General features: G+C 41.4%; 1 protein-coding gene across 1 annotated transcript in view; it reads right to left on the reverse strand.

Moving 5' to 3' along the window:
* The window catches only part of LOC131135469 (kinesin-1 heavy chain), a 34,021-nt gene extending 7,269 nt beyond the window's left edge, over positions 1 to 26,752 (reverse strand). Inside the window, exons 1-17 of the mRNA XM_058081361.1 lie at positions 26,392 to 26,752; positions 12,491 to 12,578; positions 12,334 to 12,407; positions 12,159 to 12,263; positions 11,936 to 11,984; positions 7,671 to 7,726; positions 7,489 to 7,576; positions 7,293 to 7,417; positions 7,118 to 7,222; positions 6,264 to 6,409; positions 5,356 to 5,509; positions 4,607 to 4,789; positions 4,303 to 4,371; positions 2,873 to 3,079; positions 2,607 to 2,750; positions 636 to 827; positions 444 to 561 (exon numbers count right to left, since the gene is read on the reverse strand). Coding sequence (XP_057937344.1) covers positions 444 to 561; positions 636 to 827; positions 2,607 to 2,750; positions 2,873 to 3,079; positions 4,303 to 4,371; positions 4,607 to 4,789; positions 5,356 to 5,509; positions 6,264 to 6,409; positions 7,118 to 7,222; positions 7,293 to 7,417; positions 7,489 to 7,576; positions 7,671 to 7,726; positions 11,936 to 11,984; positions 12,159 to 12,263; positions 12,334 to 12,407; positions 12,491 to 12,578; positions 26,392 to 26,517 — 2,029 coding nt within the window. The 5' untranslated portion in view covers positions 26,518 to 26,752. The remainder of the gene's footprint in view (positions 1 to 443; positions 562 to 635; positions 828 to 2,606; positions 2,751 to 2,872; positions 3,080 to 4,302; positions 4,372 to 4,606; positions 4,790 to 5,355; positions 5,510 to 6,263; positions 6,410 to 7,117; positions 7,223 to 7,292; positions 7,418 to 7,488; positions 7,577 to 7,670; positions 7,727 to 11,935; positions 11,985 to 12,158; positions 12,264 to 12,333; positions 12,408 to 12,490; positions 12,579 to 26,391) is intronic.
* Positions 26,753 to 26,768: the final 16 nt, after the last annotated feature.

The raw sequence follows: 26,768 nt of genomic DNA on the forward strand, positions 1-26,768 counted from the left end.
ATTTGAGAACAGTGGAATGTTTTATCAGAGCTTTTCTTGTAGAAAATTGGAACCAAAGCGAAGTTTTAAAATTTTTTTTTGTTTTTAATAAATGCGTTTTGTTTTTTTGTTTTTTTTTTGGAAAACTGGATGCGGCCCAGTCTCACCCAGACCCGAGCTCCAGTGGCCCCCAAGTAAATTGAGTTTGAGACCCCTGCTATAAACAATTTGGAGTGGCCAATTAACCTAAAGTGCATATTTTTGGACTGGGGGAGGAAAATGAAGCAATTCAGACAAAATTGAGTGCACCACCTGACTGCGACTAGCAAAGATGCTGCATGATGTTTTTTTTTTGTCTTTGTTCGACTTAACACTTTGAGATCGGCTCCAGAAATGACATTTTCCAATTTCCTAGCATTCTCTAATGCAGCGTAATTCCCAGTGTGGTTGAAGCAGTGACGTACCCTGAGCGCTGAGTTTGACCAACTCCTCATTTAGAGAGTCCACATTCTCTTCCAGCTGCCTCTTCTTCTGCTCAATGTTCTGCAGATACTCAGTCAGGGACTTGATTTTAGCCTCGTGCTGCAAACACAAGATATTTTGCCATGAGTTCCAGGTTCTCCGTTGTGGATTGGTTTTCCGGATCAGGTACAGACCTGGGAGATACGGAGCTGGCAGGCGGCCAGCTCCTTCTCGTTCTCGTCGATCTTCTTGTTGCTCTCGGACTGTGTGCTCTCCAGCTGCTTGCAGCGTTTCACCATTGTTTTCACCTCCGACTTCATCTTGCTGATGTACAAGCGTGCCACTGTGAACTCCTCGTCGATCAGACCGCTGCCGCCCTCGTGTTGCTGTCAGAGGGGGGTGAGGAGCAAAGTGAGTAGATAATAATAATAATAATAATAATAATAATAATAATAATAGTATTATTATTATTATTAATACATTTTATTTGTATAGCGCTTTTCAAAATACTCAAAGACACTTTACAGAAGAATGGAGTTGAATAAAAACAAGTAAACAGAGTAAAAGATACAACATTGATTGGTTAATACACAGTTAAAACATGAGTAAAAGCGGGGCGGGGCACAGCAGTCAGGTATAAAAAGTTAGACATTAAAAACAGATTTAAAGAGATGGGGTTTTAGTTGTTTTTTCAAACTGGGAAGGTCAGGGAAAGCACGGAGTGAATGGGGCAAAGAGTTCCAGAGGGTGGGGGCAGCGATGGAGAAGGCTCTGTCTCCCCAGGTTCGGACCTTGGTCTTACAGGGCAATGCCAGGAGGTTGGAGTCTGAGGAGCGAAGGGGACGCGGGGGATTGTGTGGATGGAGGAGGTCTGTGAGATATGGGGGGGTCAGATCGTGGAGGGCTTTTTAGGTGATGAGAAGAACTTTGAAGTGAATACGTTGGGGAACAGGAAGCCAGTGGAGGTTTTGGAGTAAGGATCGACCCATACATCGGCCGGCTGATATATCGGGCTGATATTTGCGTTTTTTCCTTGTCTCGGTATCGGCCAATACGCGCATGGGTTCGCCGATGTATTTTTCCACCACATGTTTTACAGTCAGGCAGAGGACCCTGCAACACACGTAGTCGCGGTACCCCGCCCCTACTGTTGAATCACATCAAGGGCGCGTTTTCACAAGTAATAGAGTTAGCTTGCGTTTAACACTTTACTAAGACCATCACATTTCACTGGGTGATCGCTAGGCATAACAGTTTAAGTCATGGTGGGACAACAAGAAAGCCCAAAAACATCACATACCAACACAATAGACGAATAAAAGCACTCTCACTAGTTGAGCAGAACAAGAATGAACAACTATGCAACTTTAAATACGTGTCATGTTATGTGGGTGCACTCTCTCTGAGCACGCGCACACACAGAAGGAATTGGAGCAGCCGTGTCTGCTTATGAGAGGTCTTTATCGTGCACAACACCAACTTTAATGATGACAAAAATGTTTTATATATCGTACTATATTGTATCAGTGTGATGTGTTTGTGTGTGTGGAGGTGGGGGGGTGCGGGTGCGCGTCACGCTGCGGAAGAGCAGTCATCACATGGATGCTAGATAAATTTAAACTACGACAGAAATGTTTTGCATATGGTTGAATATTTATTCCTTTTAAAGTTGATAATGGCGTTTAAATGTGTGTTTAAGAAAGCTGAATCCTACTGTGTTCAGTGTTTACATTTCAATACATATTTGTTTAAAACTTGAGACCTGGAATATTTGTTATCATTGTCATTTTTTCATGTAAATTGAGGGATCAAAAGCAGTCTCGGCCACAAATATCGGCCCAAGCAAAATCGGCCATCGGCTAAGGGTGATGGAAAAAAATCGGTATCGGCATCGGCCCCCAAAAAACCCATATCGGTCGATCCCGATTTTGGAGGACAGGGGTAATGTGTTGACGGAAGCGGGTGGAGGTGAGGAGGCGGGCAGCTGAGTTGTGAATATATTGTAGTTTGTTGAGGGTTTTGGAAGGTGTACCGTAGAGAATACTGTTGCAGTAGTCCATTCTGGTTGGGATGAATGCTGAATGTGATGAATGTGATGAATGCATGGATCGGTGATTCAATGGAAATCTGACCTCGCCTCAGCCGCTCTGCAATGTAATTTTTACCTTAATATCATTGCTGCCTACAGCAATGCCAATTTCAGCTAAATCTTTGAGCAGTGATGACATCATCTCGGTGACCCTCTTCTTCTGGTGGTTGGACATCTCCTTCAGTTTCTGCAGCTCAGAGTCCAATGATGACAGGATAGACTGCAGAGAAGAGGAATACTTAAGTACCAGGATTACATAGGATGCTGTATTCTTCTAATTGTGTGACTCCCATCAATGAAGTCAAGGACGTGAGATGCGCTCTTGACTGTCTTTGCCCTCACCGACTTCTGGCTCAGCTCCTCACTGATGACTTCAAACTCCTTGGTCTTGTCCTCCACCTCCTGACTCTTCTGGTCATAGTTGACAGCCAGCTCCTCCAGTGCCTGCAGCACCTCCTTCACCTCCTCCTTGGAGGCCTCGTTCTCCGCCTGCAGACGGTTCAGCTCGGCCTGGAGGTTCTCGTGATCACGGCGTGAAGAGGCCAGGAGCTGCCCAAAGAAGAAATGAGTTCAAAACACTGAATAGATTAGATGGTTTCCAGCTGGGAACAACTACAGCAGGGGTCTCAAACACGCGTGGCCCACAGGACACTAGTTTGAGGCCCCCGCCTTGATATGAAAGTTTAATGTTAGTGTGACCCGCGCAAGTTTGATATGGATGCTGTATGGTATCATGTACCCAGAAAAAAATTATTACTATTATTACTATTATTAATGTTCATGTTAAAGGTTAAATAACTGATAATAGTTATCCTCCCTATCCGTGTGGAAGTGGGAAGCTTTTGGCTATTTAAGTTTAAAGGAAATAACTTGAAGGCTACTGTTTAGGTCGCTAGCTCTCTAGTTTGCGAGTTAGCATGTGTCTCAAAACCCTGCAGTTGTGCAATATGTTGTAAATAAAAAGAGTATAAATGTGACTATAGTCGTGTTTTGTCATGTCTACAGGGCTCTAATAATGCTTTGTTCATTTTAATCTGGAAAAAATTATTTGTCTACCCACCAACTATATGTGGTTTCTTAAGTTTTTATTATTTGCCGTTTTATTATTATTATATGTATTTTTTTATTACTGATTGATTTTCTTTATTCTTGATTTGTTTATTTATTTTTCATATTATTTTGTGTAGAAAAATAAAAAGTAAGATATTTGAGAACAGCGGAATGTTTTATCAGAGCTTTTATTGTAGAAAATTGGAACCAAAGCATAGTTTTTTTTAATTTTTTTGTTTTTAATAAATGCTTTGTTTTGGTTTTTTTTGAAAACCTGATGTGGCCCAGTCTCACCCAGACCCGAGCTCCAGTGGCCCACAAGTAAATTGAGTTTGAGACCCCTGAAGTACACTATGCAGACGGCAAGTGGGGGGGAACGTGGCCACAGACGCATACTGGAGACGACATGGGAGAAAACAGACGGAAATCAGCATTTTGTGCTGTAATCTACGTTCAATGTGCCAACTACAAGTGGAAATTTAAATGTGACAACGTGCCAGGAAATAAGTCAGCATATGTTCGTGTGTGATTCATGTTCCTCATCAATATTACCGAGACTAAGACTGACAAGATGATATTCATAATTTAGATTTGAAATGTTAATGGCAATATTGGCAATAATCACTCGCTAATTAGACAAGAAGTGTAAAATACTGTATGCAGTATGGCTTCCAGCTCAGACATTTTTTTTCCTTTCCCCTGGATGAAGGTGTGGGACTCACCTCCTCCTGATCCAGCATCTGCTGCTTCAGCTTCTCGGCCAGCTGGCTCTGCTGGTTGATCTCTTCATCCTACATACAGCAGACGTGCACAGCATTAGCATTCACAGCGTGGCTGGTTGTAATGAGCCTGGGTGTGAGGTCAAAGACAGCCGAGAAATTAATATTCCAAAACAAGACGGCAAAAAAAAAAACTCCTTCCAAGCATGAAAATGGACTTCGGCAGTTATCTTCATTTTAGATGTTCCTCTGCAGAAGCATGCATGACAGCCACAGGTCAATTCTGAATGCTCCTCTCATTCCTCACCTTATCATCCAGCTGCTTGTAGAGCTTGGACAACTCGGCCTCACACTTATCTTTCTCCACGTCGGTAAGGCGGATGCCAGGCACGTTGGGCGTGGACGCAGGTTTGTCGTTGATGATGTTGTCCAGGGCCAGCACCTCTGCGTTGGCCTTCTCCTTGTCGAACTGCTCTTCCACCGGCACACTCTCACCTGGGGTGTTTGGGAATACACGCATGACTGAGTGCATTCAGGAATGTCATTACAGCCCTTCAGTAGAAGGGATGCATACCAAAACTCGGTCTCTTAATGGCACCAGTGCAAATGTAAACTCAACCAGACCGAAAGAAGTAGCTATCGGTGCCTGTCTGCAACAACAGCTTGAAGGTGATATTGTGCAAAGTAGTGCCTTGTAAGTAATGTATCATCCTGACAGACACTGACACACTTTTTAAACTTTACAGCCGACCTTAAAGGAGGAATTTTGCTCATCACCCACAATTTTTTCATGTAAGACATGAACACGCATGTCGCTCTTAAGATATAAAAACACTTAAAAATATGCAGCTATGAATTCACGTAATGTGGGAAAAAAAGTCCCAAAAAGCACCAATAACGCTCCATTTCCATGTGACGTGCATATTAACCAAGCTACAGCAACATTGTTATTAGTAACATTAGGAATGACGAATTTCGAATGACATTACATCAAGAACATCAAGACTTCAAAACACAGTACTGATTTATCCAACCCAATCACAAGTCTGGAAGAACCTCACCATTCCTCCAGCGGTTGAGCTCATTTTCCAGCCAGGTGATGGTGTTCCTGAGGGTCTTGTTCTTCTCTTTCTCCCGCTCATATTTCTGCTTCCACTGTTCTGCTGTCAGCTCAATGTTCACAGTGACAGTGTTCTTGATGGTCTTTGCTCTGTATGAGGGTAAGAATTACACAATTTTCGATAATCGACATTGATGTGAGAAAGTGATCTTCTTGATTTCTAATTTGCACGTTTGTCACACTTAAATGTTTCAGATCAGCAAACAACTTTAAAAACAGTCAATGACACCACCACTGAACACAAAACACAGTTTTTAAATGAAACGTGTGAAATCTGTGAGCACAAATCGATTGCCCCATGAACGTAATAACTGGTTGGACCTCCCTAAGCAGCAAAAACGGCAATCAAGCATTTCCGATAACTTGCAACCAGTTTCTTACAGCGCTGGAGGAATTTTGGCCCAGGCATCTTTGCAGAATTGTTGGAATTCAGCCACATTGGTGTTTTTTTTTTTTTAACCATGAACCACCTTTTTAAGGTCATGCCATAGCATCTCAATAGGATGCAGGTCAGGAGTTTGGCTAGGCCACTCCTAAGTCTTCATTTGGTTTTTCCTCAGACATCCAGAGGAAGACTTGCTGGTTTGTTTTGGAACCCAAGTTGGTTAGAGCTTGAGGTCATGAACAGATGGCAAGACATTCTCCCTTAGGATGCCTCCACCCCCCACAGGACCATGTAGGTTTGGATTTAGCATTCAGTAGTATAGTCATTGACTAATATTTACATTTGTATTGATGATCTGAAACAAGAAATCAGGAAGGGGGCAAACATTCTGTCACTAAACTGTACAATGTGAGACAATTAATTTGGAGAGCAATCATAAAAAAATAATTTTCCGCCAACCTTTGTCCAAACATGAGGGTGGATTTGGTTTCAGCTTCGTTGTAAGACGAAGGTGAACAGCAGATGACAATAGTGGTTCGACAGTTACCACCCAGCGAGTCCTGCAGGATACGGGTCATCTTGCTGTCTCGGTATGGGATGTAGGCCTGGACAACACCAACAGACGGAAATGTGTCAGTGACAGTCTGATCTTACACTTGCCTTCTCTTAAAATCTTAAACGTTGTGCATATAAATTGCGCGTTCAACCTCAGAAGCTGTTGTGACAAGCTTGGCCCCTGCTAGCTAAACGTTTTGCACGCTGCTCCTCTTTAATGATAATTATGTGTCAGAGGTGAGCGGATCTTTTCATTCTACCAACTTGGCTGATGAACCCGCCCAAATAATTAGCTCATATTTGCTTAGGCAGCAGGACAGCTAGGGGGGCCAAGTTGAGGTGAAGGGCGGCAAGACTACAACACAACCGTGCTGAGGCAGACAAAAGTAATGGATCAGATTTTAATTAGCTTTTCTTCGGTGTTAACATGTTAATGATGTGGCAGCACAGAATAATTTACGTCCTCACAACAACACCGCTACACTTATTCGTGACCAAGATAAGGGTACACGTGCTCGTTGTAACACCAGGGGTTGATTACCCAGGGTGTATACCAAACAAAATAAACATTGATCAAAGTGAAAAGTCTGAAATTGTGGCCACATTGCTGGAGGATGAGTTATCCAGAGTCCAATAGACCACTGGATGTATGAATGGTGGTGGTGGTGGTTCAGACACACACCTGGAGGGACATTACTATCAGTCTTTGGGACTTTATCACAAACACTTATTGTGAGGGATGAAGTTGAGGTACCGACCGTTCCTTCCGCCAGGGCCGAGATGACATTCCCCAGGGACGACAGAGACTTATTGATGTTCTTTGCTTCGTCCAGGACAGCTCCCTCGGCTCCTGTTTTACTAACCTGAGCATCGCAGACATGCATTAGCGCAACACGCTCAAGGAGTCGTTTCACCGAGTCATTTGCTGTGTACCTTTTCACTTCCGGCCAGATCCACAAGGTAGAGCTTGCCGCTGAGCTTTTGCTCTGTTTGAGTGTTCTCCTGCTTGACGTTGATCAAGAAGATACTGTGACTCCTGGAGCTGTGCTCATTCATGTCTGAGGATGGGAGGCGTTCAGCTCAGCACCGTCGCACAGCAGAAAGTGTTTCACAGAGTCTGATGTCTTACTTGTGACCGCTACATGTCTGTTGGATTTGCCCTCATCGATGGTGTCCATGACCTCCTCCGGGCTGCAGACAAAGCGCTCAGTGCAGCCCTGTTGTCAAAGACACAGTAGATTACCATTAGTGGCATACTTTTAACGGGTTCAGACAGTAGTAGGACATAGTAGGCTGATGGCTCAGTCTCACCTTGACATAGGGTACTCTGTTTTTGTCTTCGTGAACTGACAGATTGGTCTTTGACACTGGTAAGAAAGACAAAAAGAACATTTGTCAAGGACGTCCGCTTAATCATCTCTTGGCCTTTTTGGCGAGTTAAATCATTTTACAGGTGGTCGTCAGTTTACAGCGTTCTGAGTCTCTCTGTGGTTGCTATTCCATTACTATTGCACAAAAAAACACATTACGTGCAAGTAGTACAGTCATACATAGGTGGTTGAATACTACACACTAATACAGACTAGAAGAGTAATACGTAGTCAAGTCGCCACACTGAGATCAAGGACAACTTCACTTTTATTCTTTTTAGTTGAACTTTTTAAAATGTAATCTCCATTATGACCCCCGAGGCAGTGTGCGGCAGACTCATGTAGTGGCAGTGTGTAAACGTCAAAGTGAAATTAGACCGCTCGTCCGAAGACAGCTGGGATAGTCTCCAGCATGCCCTTGTGAGGATAAGCGGTATAGCAAATGGATGGATTGGCTGCATGCCTAGTCCACGCTGCTGAAATGCCGCAACCACCATGAAGGATACACTGTAGATACTATGTACTGTAGGTACGTATCTCTGAACATGTGAAAGGATCTGCTCCTATGAAACAGCATCTCATTGCGAGTTCCTCCAATGAGCCTGTCTCTCACTCCTTGCAAACCCCCTCTGCATGCAAAACAACAAGGGATGGGCGTTATGGACCAATATATTTAGGTTGAATATTGACAGAGGATATATATATCCCGATATTCTTTCCACAGAGTGAGTTTCAGCAAAAGTCAAAGCCAAATATGCATGCAGAGTTATATTAAAATATGAACTTTTTATAGGAAAATGACCGCTGAAATAAAATGGCATATTTTTTTCAATAAATATAGAAAAAGTTAAACATAATGTTCAATATTCATTACAATCATGCTGTGTTGCCCCCACGGTAGGCTCTATGCAGCCGTGTTAGCACCGTTAGCGTTTCTATCTCATGTTCCCCATGATGACAGACAGTAAACATGGTTGATACTGTCTTTATACAGCTACCTTTATACCGTCTTTTTGCTGTTCACTCTCTCTAATCCTCTGCATCTCTGTGGGGCTCTCCGGTTGCTTGGTGTAGTAAAGGGGCGCTCAAAGCTAGCAGCTACTCGTCCCAAGTGGTAGGGCCATTTCATTTCTGCGTTACCGTAATCGTTGACCCAAACTAAACATGACAAAACCGCGATCTGAAATAACGTAAAAAGTTGTCAAAAAAACTCCTCCTCCTTATGTTGCGTAAATGGAAGCTAGCATGCTAGTGTGGCCGTCTGTGTACACTCGGGCTGTGTGAGTGTGTTCACAACATACTGTTTCTCACAATGCCAGCTGATGTTGTGCAAGTTCTAAGTGGCATGAATATGACATATCATGCATTAATAACACAATTGGAATTGCCTTTGTGACTACGTCTTAACCACAGGCACGGACATTCCAAAAACAATACCATGATTACAGTTTGTTGATGATGTAGCAATGTGTGCAGAGGCTGATATCACAATAGAAAAAGTTAGCTAAGCTACATCTATTTCTGAAATACTGGGTAAAAATGGCCAGTGATTTATCGCACTCATAAATGTATGATTTTTTTTGTACATTTTATGAAATTAACACTGAATTCATTTAATTTAGCCAAACATATCTCAGAAATGCATGTAGCTTGGCTAATTTAAATTTTATTTGGAATCTGGAAAAAATATATATTAAAAAAAACATAGGACCCTATACTGGGACAAAAGTCATGAATTGTTCTTTTTCAATACAATTTCATTTCACTCATGTATTTTGTGTCATACTACTATATTTTATATATCCATGAGTTGTGTACACAGTGTGACTTTGGAGTTCATTTGGGTATAACTAAAAACAACTAAAAACCCAGCTCTTTAAATCTGTTTTTATACTATAATAACTTTTTATACCCGACTGCTGTGCCCCGCTTTTACTCTTGTTTTAGCTGTGTATTAAAGAATGAATGTTGTATTTTAATGTATCTTTTACTCTTTTTACTTGCTTTTATTCAACTCCATTCTTCTGTAAAGTGTCTGAGTATTTTGAAAAGTGCTATACAAATAAAATGTATTATTATTATTATTATTTATAAGGTTGGGCATCTAGCAACGATTGGCACCGGTTATGACATTGCAATTGTCCCAGAATCATTCTTTTTTTTAAACTTTCGGTGCCTACATTCGGTGATTGGCTCATCCATTTCAACCTGGACTGTGTGCGACAGTTCTCTCGCTCGTTTGGCTGAAATTGTGCAAAAAAATGAGGATTGTTTAAAGACCATGACAAACAAGGAATCACCACTCACAGGATTAACACCTCCAGATTGACGGTTTACAGAGTGCGCCCTGTTTATGACACGCTACAGTGGACTTTTCACTCCGTTTTTGACAGACGACACCGGACTTCTTTCAACCATTCGGGTAATCAAAACAATAAATGACGTTGATCTCATGCCAACATTGAAGCAGCGGAACCTGACATTAACGCTAGCTTAAGTCAGCAAGTTGAGCAGACCCCGCGTCAAGTGTTACTCTATTTACCTTACTTGTGGGTGAAGTTCCTCACCTGGACGTTGGATATTCATTTCAGTTGCTGTTAATTTCATGTTGGCATTCTGATATATGGCTCTGTGGCAACAATGATACCACCATATGCGATACTCACATACTCGGCACCATCAAATTACTATTGCAGTGGAGAGTTGGTTTTAAAAAAGCTATATATTCTAAACCAGGGGTCACCAACCTCTTTGAGGCCGAGGGCTACTTTGTGAGCACGGATAGTATGAAGGGCTACATGACCTGTTTGCAGTGAACTTCCAAAATGACAAAACTGCACGGATCACTTTTTAGTAATGAGAACAAAAGGAATAGTAGTAGTAACAGAATGTGAAGCGACTGCTCACATATCAATGTTCATTATTTTCCACAATAATGGTAACAAAAACATATTTTTAACAAGAAACATTTATGTGCTCACATATTTGAAAGTCAGAGGGAACACCTTTCTGTGATTTTTTTTCACCTGCCTAGTGAAAAAAGTCCTTTGTTTGTCCAAAGTTGCCTTTAACAAACAGGCCTTTTCCGTCCTTAATGCGCTGCCGGGTGGGTAGCTCGCATTCAAGCTTTCGTGACAAGTTTTGAAGTGTCTCTCCACATTGTGCCGCTTTGGTATTGCAACAGTCGTCCCGCAAATAAGACACATAAATTTTTCCTCAAAATACGTAAAGAAAAATTCTTCCTCCCAATCACTGTGGAAAATGTAAGTCCTTTTTCGCTTTTCTGCCATGTTTTGGGGGGCTAAACTGCACGAGTAAGCTAACTCCTCATCACCGCTGCACTATATCGGAAAAGCGGTGAGCGGACGCATGCGCACACATGAACTTTGACTTGAGGTAAGAGTTTGTTATAAAATATTTTTGTCTTAATTTTTGATGTTATAAGACGATTTAAAAAAAACATTAATGTAAGCAATTCTGATTCAAAATTTAAAGCACAAAATAACAATGATAATTTGTGACCTGTGCTATTTTTAGAAGATGCCTCGCGGGCGCCTTAAGTGGTCCATGTGGGCGCATGGGCGCCCGCGGGCACAATGTTGGTGACCCCTGTTCTAAACCATCAACTTCCTCAGTAACATGGTTACGTTACACTTTGTCTATTCTGCATCATAAGACACTAGGATATGTGCCATTGTTTATCATAGGCTTTTTAAAAATACTAATCATTATTCAACGTGTACTCCTATGTAAAGAGTCTTCTAAATATTAATGTTCATGTTCAATGGTTTGATACTTATCCACTGGTTATTAATAGCCCTCATGGTAATTAATAAGTCATTCATAAAAAGCTTGTGTCATAAAAAAAACACTTTGGTCAGAGCTCTCGTTTCAACTATGCAAACCTTTTATGGCTCTACCTCTGGGGGAAAAAAATGGGAAAACCAAAATCAAAACGAGGAATCTGAATCACTCAAATTGAAACGATGCCCAACCCTATTTAGGTATAATAATATCATTTAGGTACAAGATTCAGTCTAGGAACAGTGTGTACGTGACCCCAGGACTGTATTGTCATGTTTAATTATTTTTAAATAGTGAATGAGCCAATTACTATGCTTTTCAAATGCATGAAATAAATAATGAAGCTGGTGTACAATTGTTTGGGAAATTGTTTGGTACATTCTTTTACGTGCAGCCACTTACCATCCAAAAGGTCCCGGATCTTGTCCAAATAAATTTCAAAATAGGACACCTGTGAACAGAAAATGTGGATTTAACAGAATAGTATTAAAATAGCCATGTGTTAATCATCCAGTAAGACAAAACTTCATGAACTAATGAAAACAAAAATAGAACTATGTTTTATCAATTTCAAAAGAAGACCATTTACAATTTCAGTGAACAGCCCCAGCTCCATTCCACTTACTTTGATATGAAATTCCAGGTTTTCATCCATAGAATAGATGTAGTTGAAGATGTCCTGAACTATCCTGGGGATGATTCCCATTGAATCTGTGTCATGGAGATTCCCCTGAAAATAGACATTTGAACTTGTAAGACGGTGAAAGAGGGCTTTTACATCCACACGTCTTCATCCTTACCTCCATGGTGTGTGTCTTTCCGGAGGATGTCTGGCCGTAGGCAAAAATTGTTCCATTGTATCCTTCCAGAACATCTACAAGACAAGGCAAAGACATTAAATGCAGTATTCTGTCATGAGAACTCCAATTGTAGTGGAGAGCCAAGAAAGATGTTCACCTTTTACAATCTTTTGGGCGCAGGCATTGTAGACTTGTTCCTGTGTTGTGCTGGACTGAAAAACTCGATCAAACATGTACGGTTTGCTCTGCAAGAGAGTGAGGAACACAACAAATTCAATGTTTTGGAATATTCGACCAGTGGTTAAGCAAGCAGACCTCACAGCTGGGAGACCCGAGTTAAACCCCACCCTCGGCCATCCCTGGGTGGAGTTTGCATGTTCTCCCCGTGCATGCGTGGGTTTTCTCCGGGGACTCCGGTTTCCTCCCACATTCCAAAAACATACTAGGTTAATTGGGGACTCCAAATTGTCCATAGGTATGAATGTGAGTGTGAATGGTTGTTTGTCTATATGTGCCCTGTGATTGGCTGGCGACCAGTCCAGGGTGTACGCCGCCTCTCGCCCAAAAACGGCTGGGATAGGCTCCAGCACCCCCGTGACCCTCGTGAGGATAAGCTGTAGAAAATGAATGAATAGTCGACCAAAGACCACATGACATCAAAGGCAGTGCCAGTTTTTGGACTGTGACCAAAATTGCAAATTTGAGCCTAAAAATGTTGTAATTTAGTGATAAACGTGTGTTTGATTGAGACGGGACTTCTGTCACAGCCAATTCCAGAGACGTCACAGTTAATATTTTCTTCAATTTAGCATCACCTCCAGTGACTTTTCCCAGGCTACACTTGAACATAAACAATCCAATGTTAATACAGGATTCCAGTTAAAAGAAAATGATGCTGATGTGGCTAGCCGTGTGGCTAATTTCATATTTGACTAAACAACATAATAGGGCAGCTAAGCTAGCAGGTAGCCCAGTGTCTGTTAGCCACAGGCAAAGCAACGCTCACCCACGTAAACAGATTAGCACCTGCACTTCAACATATGACACTCAACATATGATCAATCGATTATTTGATTTGGAATAAATGTGTTTAACATGTATAGCATGCTAACCCTGCTAACATGTATGCGGTGCCAGTGTTTAGGCTTTGTTGAATGACAGCTCGTTAGCCGTGGCCGGGCCTTTTGTTGAGATCGTCAACAAAAGATAGTGTGCATATCTCACTTTTCCTATTATGCACAGTGTATTGGAAGGGTCTCTGACATGATTCATTGACTTTGCTTTATATGGTATATACTGTTTGTATATAATTACATTTCTGAAAGCACAGTAAAGCACAATTGTCAAAAATGACATTTCCAGTCCATGGCTGACCTAGCTCTCACAGGTCAGCCTCATTTCCAGAAGTGACATCATTGAGGGAATATCACTCAGGTAAACAAACATGGCAGTGTACAAGACAGAGGATGTTTACAGTGATGCTAGCCAAGATATGAACCATGTGTAGAGAACTTGCAGATTGGCCACCTTCAAAACACAGAATGGTAAGTGTAAATTACTGCAGACTTGCTTATCCTTCAATTACTGTTTTAAATGGGCGTCTAAATGAGCATAAAGGGGGTTTATAGCCCGTTTTAATGTACATGTGGCCTCGCGTCGAGGATGAATGTTTGCTGCCACCATTTGCTTTCAAAAATCAAACAATGTAGAACATAATTACAAACAATAATATTTTAAGCAATATTTTCATGAATCATGTCAGGGACCCTTTTGTGCAAACATTTCTCAGGTAAAAAAAAAAAAACGTTCTTTCAAGTGTTGCTGACATTCCATATGACAACCTGGCTTTCAAAGCACACTGTAATTATTCTAAAACTATAGTGTATGGCTACAAAGACATGCTGGGCAAAGTGACAAGTGACTGCAAGGATTTTTAAGGTTCAACTCAGAACATTTTCAATATGACGCCAATGCCAAAACTCTTCTATAAGCGCTGACAATGGGGTGGCTCAATTAGCACTGAGTTGGGGTGTAACAATCAAGACTCAAGTGTGATTATTTAATTTGAGGTATTTTAAAGAATATTTTTTTTTCTCTCACATTTATTTTTCAATCTCACTGAAACAATACCATAACATTGATGTTTTTTTTTTATATCTACGTTAGCTTGTGATGACTGCTGTGGTGACTGTATAGTTGGAGTGGTTCCTTTCTTTCTTTCTTTTGTACTGGACTATGTACGATACGATGACTAGTAGTGAACTGGTTGCTCTTGGCTCTTGGTTGGATGTGGGGTTTTCATTCTGGTAGACAAAGAATAATATATGTTTTGTTGGGATGAGGTTGGAATCTGGGTGGTTAGGGGAGTGGGACTAGATAAGTCCTGACTTCTTCCCATTCCCTTTCGAACATGCGTATGTTTATATGTACATAGTTATTTTTATTTGTGTTGATTTATGTTTGGTTTGTTGTACTTTGGATGATGTTTGAAATAAAGAAAAAAAACATTACTTTTAATAATTAATTTCATTCATATCAGGATTCAAGGACAATATTGGTTAATTTAGTATGATAAAATCGAAAAAATTAAAAAAAACGATAAAGTAACTTGAAATTTCAAAAAAGTTCCAAAAATTCAACCAGTCTGACTGTGAAAGAAATAGTTTGCACTGTATCCAAGTATCCAAGTAAATTTCCTTGATCCCTGTTGCTTTATGTAAGAGAATCAGGTATAACTTAATTGTCGATGCAAACAAACAAACACTGCTATCACATTTTATTCCAATAAAGCACAACCAACACCTCAGTTTGAATTAATGAATGCATTTACATCAAATCGAGGCGCTAGGAGACCCGAGTTCAAGCCCACCCTCGGCCATCTCTGTGTGGAGTTTGCATGTTCTCCCCGTGCATGCGTGGGTTTTCTCCGGGTATTCTGGTTTCCTCCCACATTCCAAAAACATGCTAGGTTAATTGGCCACTCCAAATTGTCCATAGGTATGAATGTGAGTGTGAATGGTTGTTTGTCTATATGTGCCCTGTGATTGGTTGGCGACCAGTCCAGGGTGTACCCCGTCCACTCGCCCGAAGACAGCGGGGATAGGCTCCAGCACCCCCGCAAACCCCGTGAGGGTAAGCGATAGAAAATGAATGAACGAATGAATGAAATCAAGACTATGATTATGTGTATGTGATACAACATGACATGAACTTTAATTTGACACCTCATTCACTTCACTACCCCAAGTTTTGAAGAAGTTAAAGCAAATTTCATAGCGGGAAATAGTGCCTTTGGTTCCCATTGTTTTAACATCGAGTAAAGACAAAAGCCGTGATGGACCCATGGATCATGTACCACAATATATCATCATGACATTTATTTTTAAAAGCTAACAAAATAGCCATTTATATTTTTTGGGATCATCAAAAAGTCTTGTGGAGTTTTCACTTCTAAAACGTTGATTTCAGGGGACAAGCCATTTATTTAGGGGGGGGAAGCGTTGTCCCGCACCACCGCGCCCACCCTCGCTTGGCATCATACTTTCAGCCGCTGTCAGGTTGAGTTTGTGCATGATGTCTCAGATGTGATGGGACAATGAATACAAAAATGTACATGCTGGATGAGACGCTTACATTGAACAGTGTGAAACCTGCACCACAAATAGACCAAGTCGGAGCTGGCGAGCTTCGTCCGCACCTTTGCCGTGCTGTTTTGTCACAAAATTGTCACTGTACCAAGCTGAAAATGTAGACTCCTCCCCTGGTGCGCCGCCATGCGCAGTCCAGTCTACCAAATTACCACATTGTCTGCGTACAGTGGTGCATTGGAACAAATTACCACTGCGCGGGCTGCGCCCCGCTCCGCCACCCTGCGCCACGAAATTAGAGTCCAGAGTGTCAGCATATTGCTTGTACAAAAGATGTGATGACGTCTAGCCTAGCAAAAGAATCTGTCGTGTTAGCAGGCATCTTCTAAACATTGTTGCTGAGTGCATGAATAAAATATGGATGAATTACATACACTACTGACTGTGCAAAAGTCTTCGGCAAACATGATGTGTTGCTTTGCCAATTCTATGAATGTACAAACTAGAACAGAACTCAGTGTGGGGCAGACCTTTTCATAGAGTAAAACTCCAAATCACATATCTGTATCCAGATTCATAGTACCTGTACGTTGAAGCACATTTCAGACTACAGCAGCTACATCGCCTTGGTTACACATCACAGCTCATATATTCTACAGTAAACAGGCATTCTCATGTCAATCGCTGCTTGGCCTGTCGTCTTAAAAGGCTGATCATTCTCTTCCTGCGTGTAAAACCTGCCCACAGGTGACAGACACACTGCACCATATCAGCAGCAAACAATAGCGCAGCCCATGGTTTTGTCAAATTCTCATTGTCATTGCCGCAACTGGCCTTATTACCTACACTTGTGTCTAATGGGATTACCAGCCTAAATGAAAATATAATTACAGTGCGGAGGGTTGTTTGAAAGGATCTGCTTGCCACTTCCTGATGGCCTTATTATGATACTGTTCAAACATGAGTCACGTTGCACAATGAGAGAATTCTCAGTGGACTTTGTTGCTAGGCAAAGCACAAGGTGATATCAGCAGTTCACATGTAAGCGACATGGCTTCACCTGGATGCACCCAGACGGATATTTTGCTTTCTTTTCTTAGAGAGAGATCACAACGAAGAAAAGGCACAATATCAAAGTGCCCTTGGCACTAAAATATTTCAGTATTCAGCACTATTTTAATGTTCAACTGCTTTCACTGTGCAGCCTCTTTGCCAGCGACTGTGTGTGTGTGTGTGTGTGTGTGTGTGTGCATGCGCGAGCCTCGCCCTCACTGTCACTCCCACAAAGACAGCACAACCGCTCTTCAGTATATAACGCCATGGTGGCGATCTGACATTTTCTACACTGCAGCTGTGAGAAATACTTAGATCAAACATGCCATGCCTTTAATACTGCACATAAACCAACGTACAACATGTGCCAAGATTTTTAGGATTTTTTTTTTAACTTTTCTGACCTATAAATGTAGTTAGAATGTTGTATTCTTGTGTTAAACGATGCCAAAGTGTCAGATAATGAAGTTTGCGCATTTGGCAGTGAGCCCTGAAAGAGGTTTGGAATGGCTAGTTTTTTTGAGAAGTCACCATGCAGCTCCATCTTCCTGGTGACCTCCTTATATGGGCATGCCCCAGGTACAGGATACCCCAGGTACAAGCTGTAGGGCTGCCCTGACCCTCTCTGTGCTGCACTGTTTTGTGCAAGAGTCCAATCAATCAATCACCTGATTCAGATTACCCCCACTTATACAGTGAAGAAAATAAGTATTTGAACACCCTGCTATTTTGCTATTTCTCCCACTTAGAAATCATGGAGGGGTCTGAAATTTTCACCGTAGGTGCATGTCCACTGTGAGAGAGATAAACTAAAAAGAAAAATCCAGAAATCACAATGCATGATTTTTTAACAATTTATTTGTGTGATACAGCTGCAAATAAGTATTTGAACACCTGAGAAAATGAATGTTAATATTTGGTACAGTAGCCTTTGTTTGCTATTACAGAGGTCAAACGTTTCCTGTAGTTTTTCACCAGGTTTGCACACACTGCAGGAGGGATCTTGGCCCACTCCTCCACACAGATCTTCTCTAGATCAGTCAGGTTTCTGGGCTGTCGCTGAGAAACACGGAGTTTGAGCTCCCTCCAAAGATTTTCGATTGGGTTCAGGTCTGGAGACTGGCTGGGCCATGCTAGAACCTTGATATGCTTCTTACGGAGCCACTCCTTGGTTTTCCTGGCTGTGTGCTTCGGGTCGTTGTCGTGTTGGAAGACCCAGCCACGACCCATCTTCAATGCTCTGACAGAGGGAAGGAGGTTGTTCCCCAAAATCTCACAATACACGGCCCCAGTCATCCTCTCTTTAATGCAGTGCACTCGTCCTGTCCCATGTGCAGAAAAACACCCCCAAAGCATGATGCTACCACCCCCATGCTTCACAGTAGGGATGGTGTTCTTGGGATTGTACTCTTCATTCTTCTTCCTCCAAACACGCTTATTGGAATTATGACCAAAAAGTTCTATTTTGGTCTCATCTGACCATAAAACTTTCTCCCATGACTCCTCTGTATCATCCAAATGGTCATATGCAAACTTAAGACGGGCCTTGACATGTGCTGGTTTAAGCAGGGGAACCTTTCGTGCCATGCATGATTTCACATCATGACGTCTTAGTGTATTACCTACAGTAACCTTGGAAACGGTGGTCCCAGCTCTTTTCAGGTCATTGACCAAGTCCTGTCGTGTAGTTCTGGGCTGATTCCTCACCTTTCTTAGAATCATTGAGACCCCACGAGGTGATATCTTGCATGGGGCTCCACTCCGATTGAGATTGACCGTCATGTTTAGCTTCTTCCATTTTCTAATGATAGCTCCAACAGTGGACCTTTTTTCACCAAGCTGCTTGGTAATTGCTCCGTAGCCCTTTCCAGCCTTGTGGAGGTGTACAATTTTGTCTCTGGTGTCTTTGGACAGCTCTTTGGTCTTCGCCATGTTACAAGTTAAAGTCTTACTGATTGTATGGGGTGGACAGGTGTCTTTATGCAGCTAACGACCTCAAACAGGTGCATCTGATTCAGGATGATACATGGAGTGCAGGTGGACTTCTAATGGGCAGACTAACAGGTCTTTCAGGGTCAGAATTCTAGATGATACACAGGTGTTCAAATACTTATTTGCAGCTGTATCACACAAATAAATTGTTAAAAAATCATGCATTGTGATTTCTGGATTTTTCTTTTTAGTTTATCTCTCTCACAGTGGACATGCACCTACGATGAAAATTTCAGACCCCTCCATGATTTCTAAGTGGGAGAAATAGCAAAATAGCAGGGTGTTCAAATACTTATTTTCTTCACTGTATTATTTTTAATAGGACTGCACGATATTGGAAATTGGTGCGATATGGGTGTCCAATTTTGCAATAACAATATTATTGCAATATTTTTTTCTTCGTCCTAAAACTACAATCTGCATGAACCATATTTTAAAAAAATCTATTTAAAAAACACAAAAACAATTAAGCTCACAACTCAATTACTTTCAAAGGTAGTGAAGAACAAATATTTATATTTATGTTGACCTGCAGAGTCAAGCCTAAAGTTGCTTATTCCATTATTTTGAAGACAAAATAAAAATTACTCAAGCATTTCAAATGCTGAATTTATTTGCATTACAGCACATTAATATGTTCATGTGTATTTTTCATGCAAACTGGAAACACTTTGATGCAAAAGCTTTGACAAAACCTGAACATCTACATTCAGTTTTTGTACCTGGAAAAATACAATCTTTCAACTTAAAGTGCAGTCGGCAAGCATTTTCAAGCAGGAGCTTTGCCGGGCATTGATAGCACAGGCGTTGTTAGCGGTCTCATTCGCATTGAGTGGTTCCGGGACTGCCACGCTGATGTGGCCATTGTCAGTGGATATGTTACTCATGAGGAGGGTACACAAATGCAGTGCTTCCCAAACTTTTTTTTGTCGAGCCACCCTTTTGGAGATGAAATAATTGGATATTTATTTTGATTATTTTTAAATTACAAAAACAATTACCTCATTTTCTGGACTATAAGTCGCACTGGAGTATAGGGTATACCTATAGAGTATAGGTGAACATACAGGCTGGCCCAAAGTCCTTGGTCAAGCGAGCATTGTGAACTGCAGTGTTGTCCTGTTGAAAAACCCAGCTGTTACTACAAAGACGAGGGCCCTCATTATAAGGGATGCCCGTTGCAACATCTGCGCGTAACCCCTCCACCGTTTGACGACCCTGCACCAGCTGAATGAAAAAGCATCCCAGATCATGATGGACCCCCTCCAATGTGCCACTGTGCCCTCCACGTCTCCTTAAAACATCATTAAAAGGTACACATACATATATAGAAACTATAATATCAAAATTATTAAGAACTGCATATCTATAGTCCACAATGTGTGTAGTGAATTTTGAGTTTCACTTTATGAATCAACTATTGAATTAGACTAAATTATCTTTCAAAAAATATTCTGATTCATTGAGATGTGTTTTTAAAAATCTTTACATTTTTGACTGCAATCGCGGCCTGGTCTGAAGAAGTTGTTTGGGAGCCACAAGTTGTTTGCAAGCTGCGAATCCCCTTCTCTACCTCCTAGCTTTAGTGGTATCTTTGTGCTTGACAGAACCTTTGTGTTGGAAAAGATCATTTAGACCCCGGCACTTAATAGAAACCTTGATACTGCATATTGTGCAGAATGCTTACTATTCATTCTTGACAGATGTCCAAACACACGGCCATTCACCGTCCTTGTACTTCCACTAGTACTTTTTTGGACACCATGACGTCCATGTGATTGCTCAGCCTGATGCCAGCACACCTGTGATGGCGTAGATTGAGTAAGAGCGCAAGTGATTTTCGGCTCGCTGCACACGGTTCACTTGTAAGCAGTGGCAGAGCTAGCTTGTAGCCGCCACAAGGGTGCGGCTTCACTGGCGCTTCGACAACAATTTTTACACATTCACAAAAATGTAACCCCCCGCCCCATAGGAGTATTTTATATCAACACAAAATGTGTTTGCCAGCCTTGTTTGATCAAGAAAATATGCCCATACCCGATCATCATAATCAACAAATGTATCACAACTACAGAAAATGTAGAAAAGCCTCAATAATTTTTTTTATGTATATATTATAAAATGAATATCTCACTATATTGATGAACAGGGGCATTATAATGCATATATATATATATATATATATATATATATATATATATATATATATATATTAGGATATTTAGAAGGTGTAGTGGTGGGCTGCATGGGAGGGTAGACTCAACTGTTGATGATCTGGGCATGTTGATCATCATCAGATCAATGATTGACGTATCCCATAAACGTACTCGCTTGTAGCCTGCCCTTGGGACGAAAACATCCTAGCTAGATGCCCCCACCAGCCAGGCAATATGTCTAAACAAAAAGTCGAATGAGATTGAAACGTGAGGGACCACACACACTGACATAGGTAGGCTTAGCATGTGACAAGCGGTTGTCAATTGACGAGACATTTTACTGGTTACTGTCATTCTCCCGATAATAAGAAACAAAGGGAAAGTCAATACAAGACATGTCGTGTATCTGGTCACAAATGTTCAAGTGCCAGGAAAGCAGACAAGGCGATTCCTGGAAGATTGAAGAGGGCCGAAAAACCCAACCAGGCAATGAACAAGAAGGAAAACAAAATGTAAAAAAAAACAGACAGAAAACGTGTCGAAACAACAAGTTTAACACGTATACATGTATCATGTATCCGTTAGGTGGCACTTGCATACCACAATAGCAGTCCACCTCCTGATTTGCACACACATTTCACAATTGCAGCCTATCATATTTTAAGCCGCCACGTGTGGAAAAGTTACTTGTTTTTTTTTTGCCGATCGCGCCATGAACGACACTGCGGAAACAACTAAATGTTCTTCTCATTTAGTTGTTTAATTTATTATTGCGTGACTACATGACTAGTGGGGTCACTGGCTTAGGTTTTTTTGTGTTACCTTGATTTCAGCTTTTTTTTTTATTGTCTGTTTACTGTATCTTTAATGTTTTCTAAACCCAATGCTAACTAGTAGTAGAGTGCATACTGTGTATTAAGCGGTTAATGGTTTCTAAACCCAATGCTAACTAGTAGTAGAGCGCATATTGTGTATTAAGCGGTTAATGTTTTCTAAACCCAATGCGAACTAGTAGTAGAGTGTATACTTAGTATTAAGCAGTTAATGGTTTCTAAACCCAATGCGAACTAGTAGTAGAGCGCATACTGTGTATTAAGCGGTTTTACCAAAAAACACCCACTTACTAGCCATCTGACTAGTTTTCTAGCCAAAAGCAGAGAGTAGTTAAAATGAGTTATCATTTGAAAATAGTTAAAGCGCCCCTGACATGATTAATTTTGATTCAAAATATACATATTGCTTATTATGTTGTACATTTGTTGAAAGCCAACAGTAAATTAGCAGAAATTATATTTATAATTCATGGCGCCAGCCATGTCAAAGTACCTCACAGCTCAGCCTCAGTTCTGGAAGTGACGAATTGGGGATAATACCGCTCAGCGACATGAACATAGTGGTATAAGAGACACAGGATGTTTACTGGGACGATAAGCGAATCTTTGAGCGATGTGCCAATAGTTTGAGTAGGAAGAAACATTTCGAGACGAGAACTTGCCGAACAGGGAAAGACAGAGATGGAGATTGGTTGCCTTCAAAACACAGAATGGAAAGTGTAAATTACTCTAGAGTTGCTTAACCAGGGCTCGACAATAACGATGTACCGATGGCCCGGGGCAAGTTAAAACAAAATTCGGGCAAGTAAATCCAATCAGTGATATTCCCATCGGGCAAGTGTACTTTGGAATGCCATACTGCCAAGAGTTTTTTTTAAAGCGGTTCTTGTTGGGTGTTGGTAAAACACGGACTGAGTAATTCCGGTGGTAATTTGCAAAGCAATCCTTGCAAATCTTGAAATGGACCAATCAGAATCGTTTATTTAGACCGCGGTCCGTAATCCACAGTCCGCGTTTTACCCACACCCGTTGTTCGCGATCAACCAATCAGCGATCGTTTGACTACGAAAACATCCGTCATGGCGGCGCTGCCAACGTCGTCTAATTCTGAAGGAAACAGCAAAAAGTGATGACGCAGTGCCTCCTAAACAAGTATTTTATTAGCGGCAGCAAATCAAATGACGGCACAGGTGAGTGAATCACATTGCTGTGACAATTTGAAGTGGTCACAATGAAACACCACCCATTAGATCCAATACCAAGTGCTGATTTTGCACAAGCTACAAAATCTAGCGCTTCCATTTCTCTGGATTTTTCTCACCTTTGCTTCACAAATTATTGTTTGACCATTGAGCTTTTTTTCTGGATTAAAAACACTTTACTAGTACACAAATGTGTCTATTCAATAATGTTTCATTGTGGTGCACAACTTATAAATATCACTGCTTACTACGACTACCATGTGTAAAGTATTATTTATTTCATTATTTTATTTATTTGAGATTCTCATGTGATGCCACAAAAAAATTGCATGATATCATTATGGCAGTCTTTTCATTTTACATGGGGCAAGTTCGGGCAAGTAGTTCTCACCTTAAGGATTCCCTATGGGCAAGTCATTTTGGTTTTTAATGTAGAGCCCTGTTAACCATCAATTATTGTTTTAAATCGGCTTTCTAAATCAGTGTGAAGGGGTTTTTATAGCCTGTTTTAATGTACATGTGGCCTCACGTCCATGATAAATGTTTGCCGCCCCCAGCAGTAAATATATCACTGTCAAAAAGACATTTGTATACAATGAATAATGCCTACAACCTTGTTTCTATTGTGGAATAGTGTTTAAAAGACGTTATGTAAATAAGACATGACTAGGGCTGCATTCCAATTCTAGACCCTTGTTCATGAGCATCAAGTGGCGTCCCAGTTCTCCTTACATCGAGGGGCAAGGGGTAAGTACTAAAGGCTGAACAGCCTACAAACCAAGTGTGGTTGGAGAGCAGACTTGGAATCACGGGAAGGCAGAGCTAAAGCACCCACTGACAAGACAGCAGAGCCGAGACTGAAAGAGGCACATCAATTTAAGTCATTACTCATAATTATTGATTTTCACAGTAACGTCGCTCATTTTCGCAATGACGTTCATGGCTCAAACGGCACAATCAAACAAGTAACTTTTCCACACAACCTATTCAACATAGACTAAAATATGATGGGTGGTAATTCTGAAACATGTGTGCATCTTATTGTAGAGGTGTTTTATCAGTCAGCCACACCGACAACCGCTGGGATTTCATTGCTGCCACACAGCGGTGACAGTCAAGTGCGGCGTTACGACGGATTCCCATCACAGTCTTCAACTTTTTCACATTTTCTGTCTCCTTTTTGAATTTCGTTTTCCTTTCGTTGCCTTGCCGCTTTTTGTAGCCTCTTCAAACACCCGCTTTCTTATTTGTCCTGTGTGGATGACATAATTGATTCCCCCAAAGAAGAAAAAAATCCTCAACTATTTTTGGTTACTATGGTACCCATTATGTCATTGTATAGTCATATCACCTCGTACTTCAGTACGTGACAGAAAATAAAATAAAACGAAATAAAACAAAATTAAACGAAATAAAACAAAATAAAACGAAATAAAATAAAACAAAAGTAACCTGATGCATGTTTAAATGAAATGAAACCATTACCATTTTTTGTCATGGAGGTATTCAAATTATCCGAATAATTCTTGCAGCCCTGAATGTAGAAGTACTGTAATTGCAAACATTGTGGAGCATAATTACAAACAATATAGAATATCTTTTAGCAAAGTTGATATATTATGTCACAGCTCTGTGGCCTCTGTTGATCAATATAGTAAAATTAGACATGCAATTACATTGCTTACAGCCCAGGAAACATGCATTTTTTTTTTTTTAATCGCCACATTCAAAGTGTGAAGCACCATGAAAATTCTTTGTTAGAAAGCTGCATTATCTCAATGGATGGCCATTTTGCAAAGCACCAAAGTCCATAAAGAGCATTTAACGAATATAATGTTTAACCACCATTTTATAGAACCACTCAAATGGTTAGGTACTTCCATCTGGTAGCACAGTGGAATAGTGATTAGCATCTCTGCCTCACAATCCAAAAAGTGGAGTTTGCATGTTCTCCCCGTGTTTGCGTGGTGTTTCTCCAGTTCTCCAACCTTCCATCCAAAACATGCATTTTATTCGGATTCGAGACTCAGAATTCGCCATTGCTGTGAATGTGAGTGTTGTGAATGTTGTGAGTGTTGTGAATTTGTGTCGGATGTACTCCACCTTTCACACCAAGTCAGCTGGGATACGCTCCAGCACACCTGTGATCCATTTTCAGTAGGCCAAAGCCAACTGAAAATGGACAGAACACTCAGTCTTTCCACATACTGTATATCAGTGCATGAGTGTGGACCCTGGTTGAAATTTAGTGTGGCATTATAAAAAAAAAAAAAGCTGATCAAGTATGATCCTCAAGTAGTGCCAGATTTTGCCTTCACACCTCATTAACTGTCCTATTTATACTGTCATGAACAACTACATAATCATCACACAAAGCATAAGACCACATGTCATCAAAGGCGGTGCCAGTTTTTGGACTGTGACCGAAATTGTAAATTTGAGCCTAAAAATGTTGTAATTTAGTGGTAAACGTGTTTGATTGAGATGGGACTTCTGTCACAGCCAATTCCAGAGACGTCACAGTTAATATTTTCATCAATTTAGCATCACCTCCAGTGACTTTTCCCAGGCTACACTTGAACATAAACAACCCAATGTTGATATAGGATTCCAGTTAAAAAGGAAATAATGCTGACGTGGTTAGCCGTGCGGCTAATTTCATATTTGACTAAACAACATAATAGGGCAGCTCGCCAAGGCCGGCTAAGCTAGCAGGTAGCTTAGTGTCTGTTAGCCACGGGCAAAGCAACGCTCACCCACGTAAACAGATTAGCACCTGCACTTCAACATATGACACTCAACATATGATGGATCAATTATATGATTTGGAATAAATGTGTTTAACGTGTATAGCATGCTAACCCTGCTAACATGTATGCGGTGCCAGTGTTTAGGCTTTGTTGAATGACAGCTCGTTAGCCGTGGCCGGGCTACTGGCGATGGCTGACACTTGGTGACACAGCCGCCCGGCAGGAACGCTAAACAACAGTATTAAGAGCCGCCGTCGGCTAGGATAACGAATTATATTCATTGAATCCCACGGGCAGCTCACTGGTCGCCATTAGCCTCTCCCCGGCGTCCAGCTTGAGAGGGTCAAACCTTGCTAACGTCAGCTAACAAGCTAAAGGTGCTAACTACGGTAGCCACAAGACAATCAAAAATGGCGTACTGCTGGCTGAGCCCGGGGCCCTCAATCAAGTCAGTAACAGAACGTTATGGGTGACATCTCACTCACCGAGATGACAACAGTGTCTTCCCCTTGGAACTTGGGAATGTATCTGTCTCCTCTGGTCACCTCGGAGCTGTTGAGCGGTCTAAAACGGCACATCACTTTGATGGTGCACTCCGCCGGGTCGGCCATCTTCCACCGTTCACGTCGGGAGATTTAATGCTGAAAGTCAAGTGTATTCTGGCTCCCGGAGGGCGGCCGTGGGTGGCGAAAAGCGAGGCCGAGCCCCTCGGTCGCGACGTGGGCTTGCGGGAAGGGCGGTAGCGTGTCGGGCCTCGGAGACAAAAAGGCTTGTTTTTGCTCTCATTCAGTCCGATGCTGTTAGGACGCCATGACACCGGGGGATGAGCCGCCACCGAGCCCCGCCCAACCTTGTGGATGTG

This window comes from Doryrhamphus excisus, chromosome 1 (assembly GCF_030265055.1).
Source record: "Doryrhamphus excisus isolate RoL2022-K1 chromosome 1, RoL_Dexc_1.0, whole genome shotgun sequence".
Classification (NCBI taxonomy): domain Eukaryota; kingdom Metazoa; phylum Chordata; class Actinopteri; order Syngnathiformes; family Syngnathidae; genus Doryrhamphus; species Doryrhamphus excisus.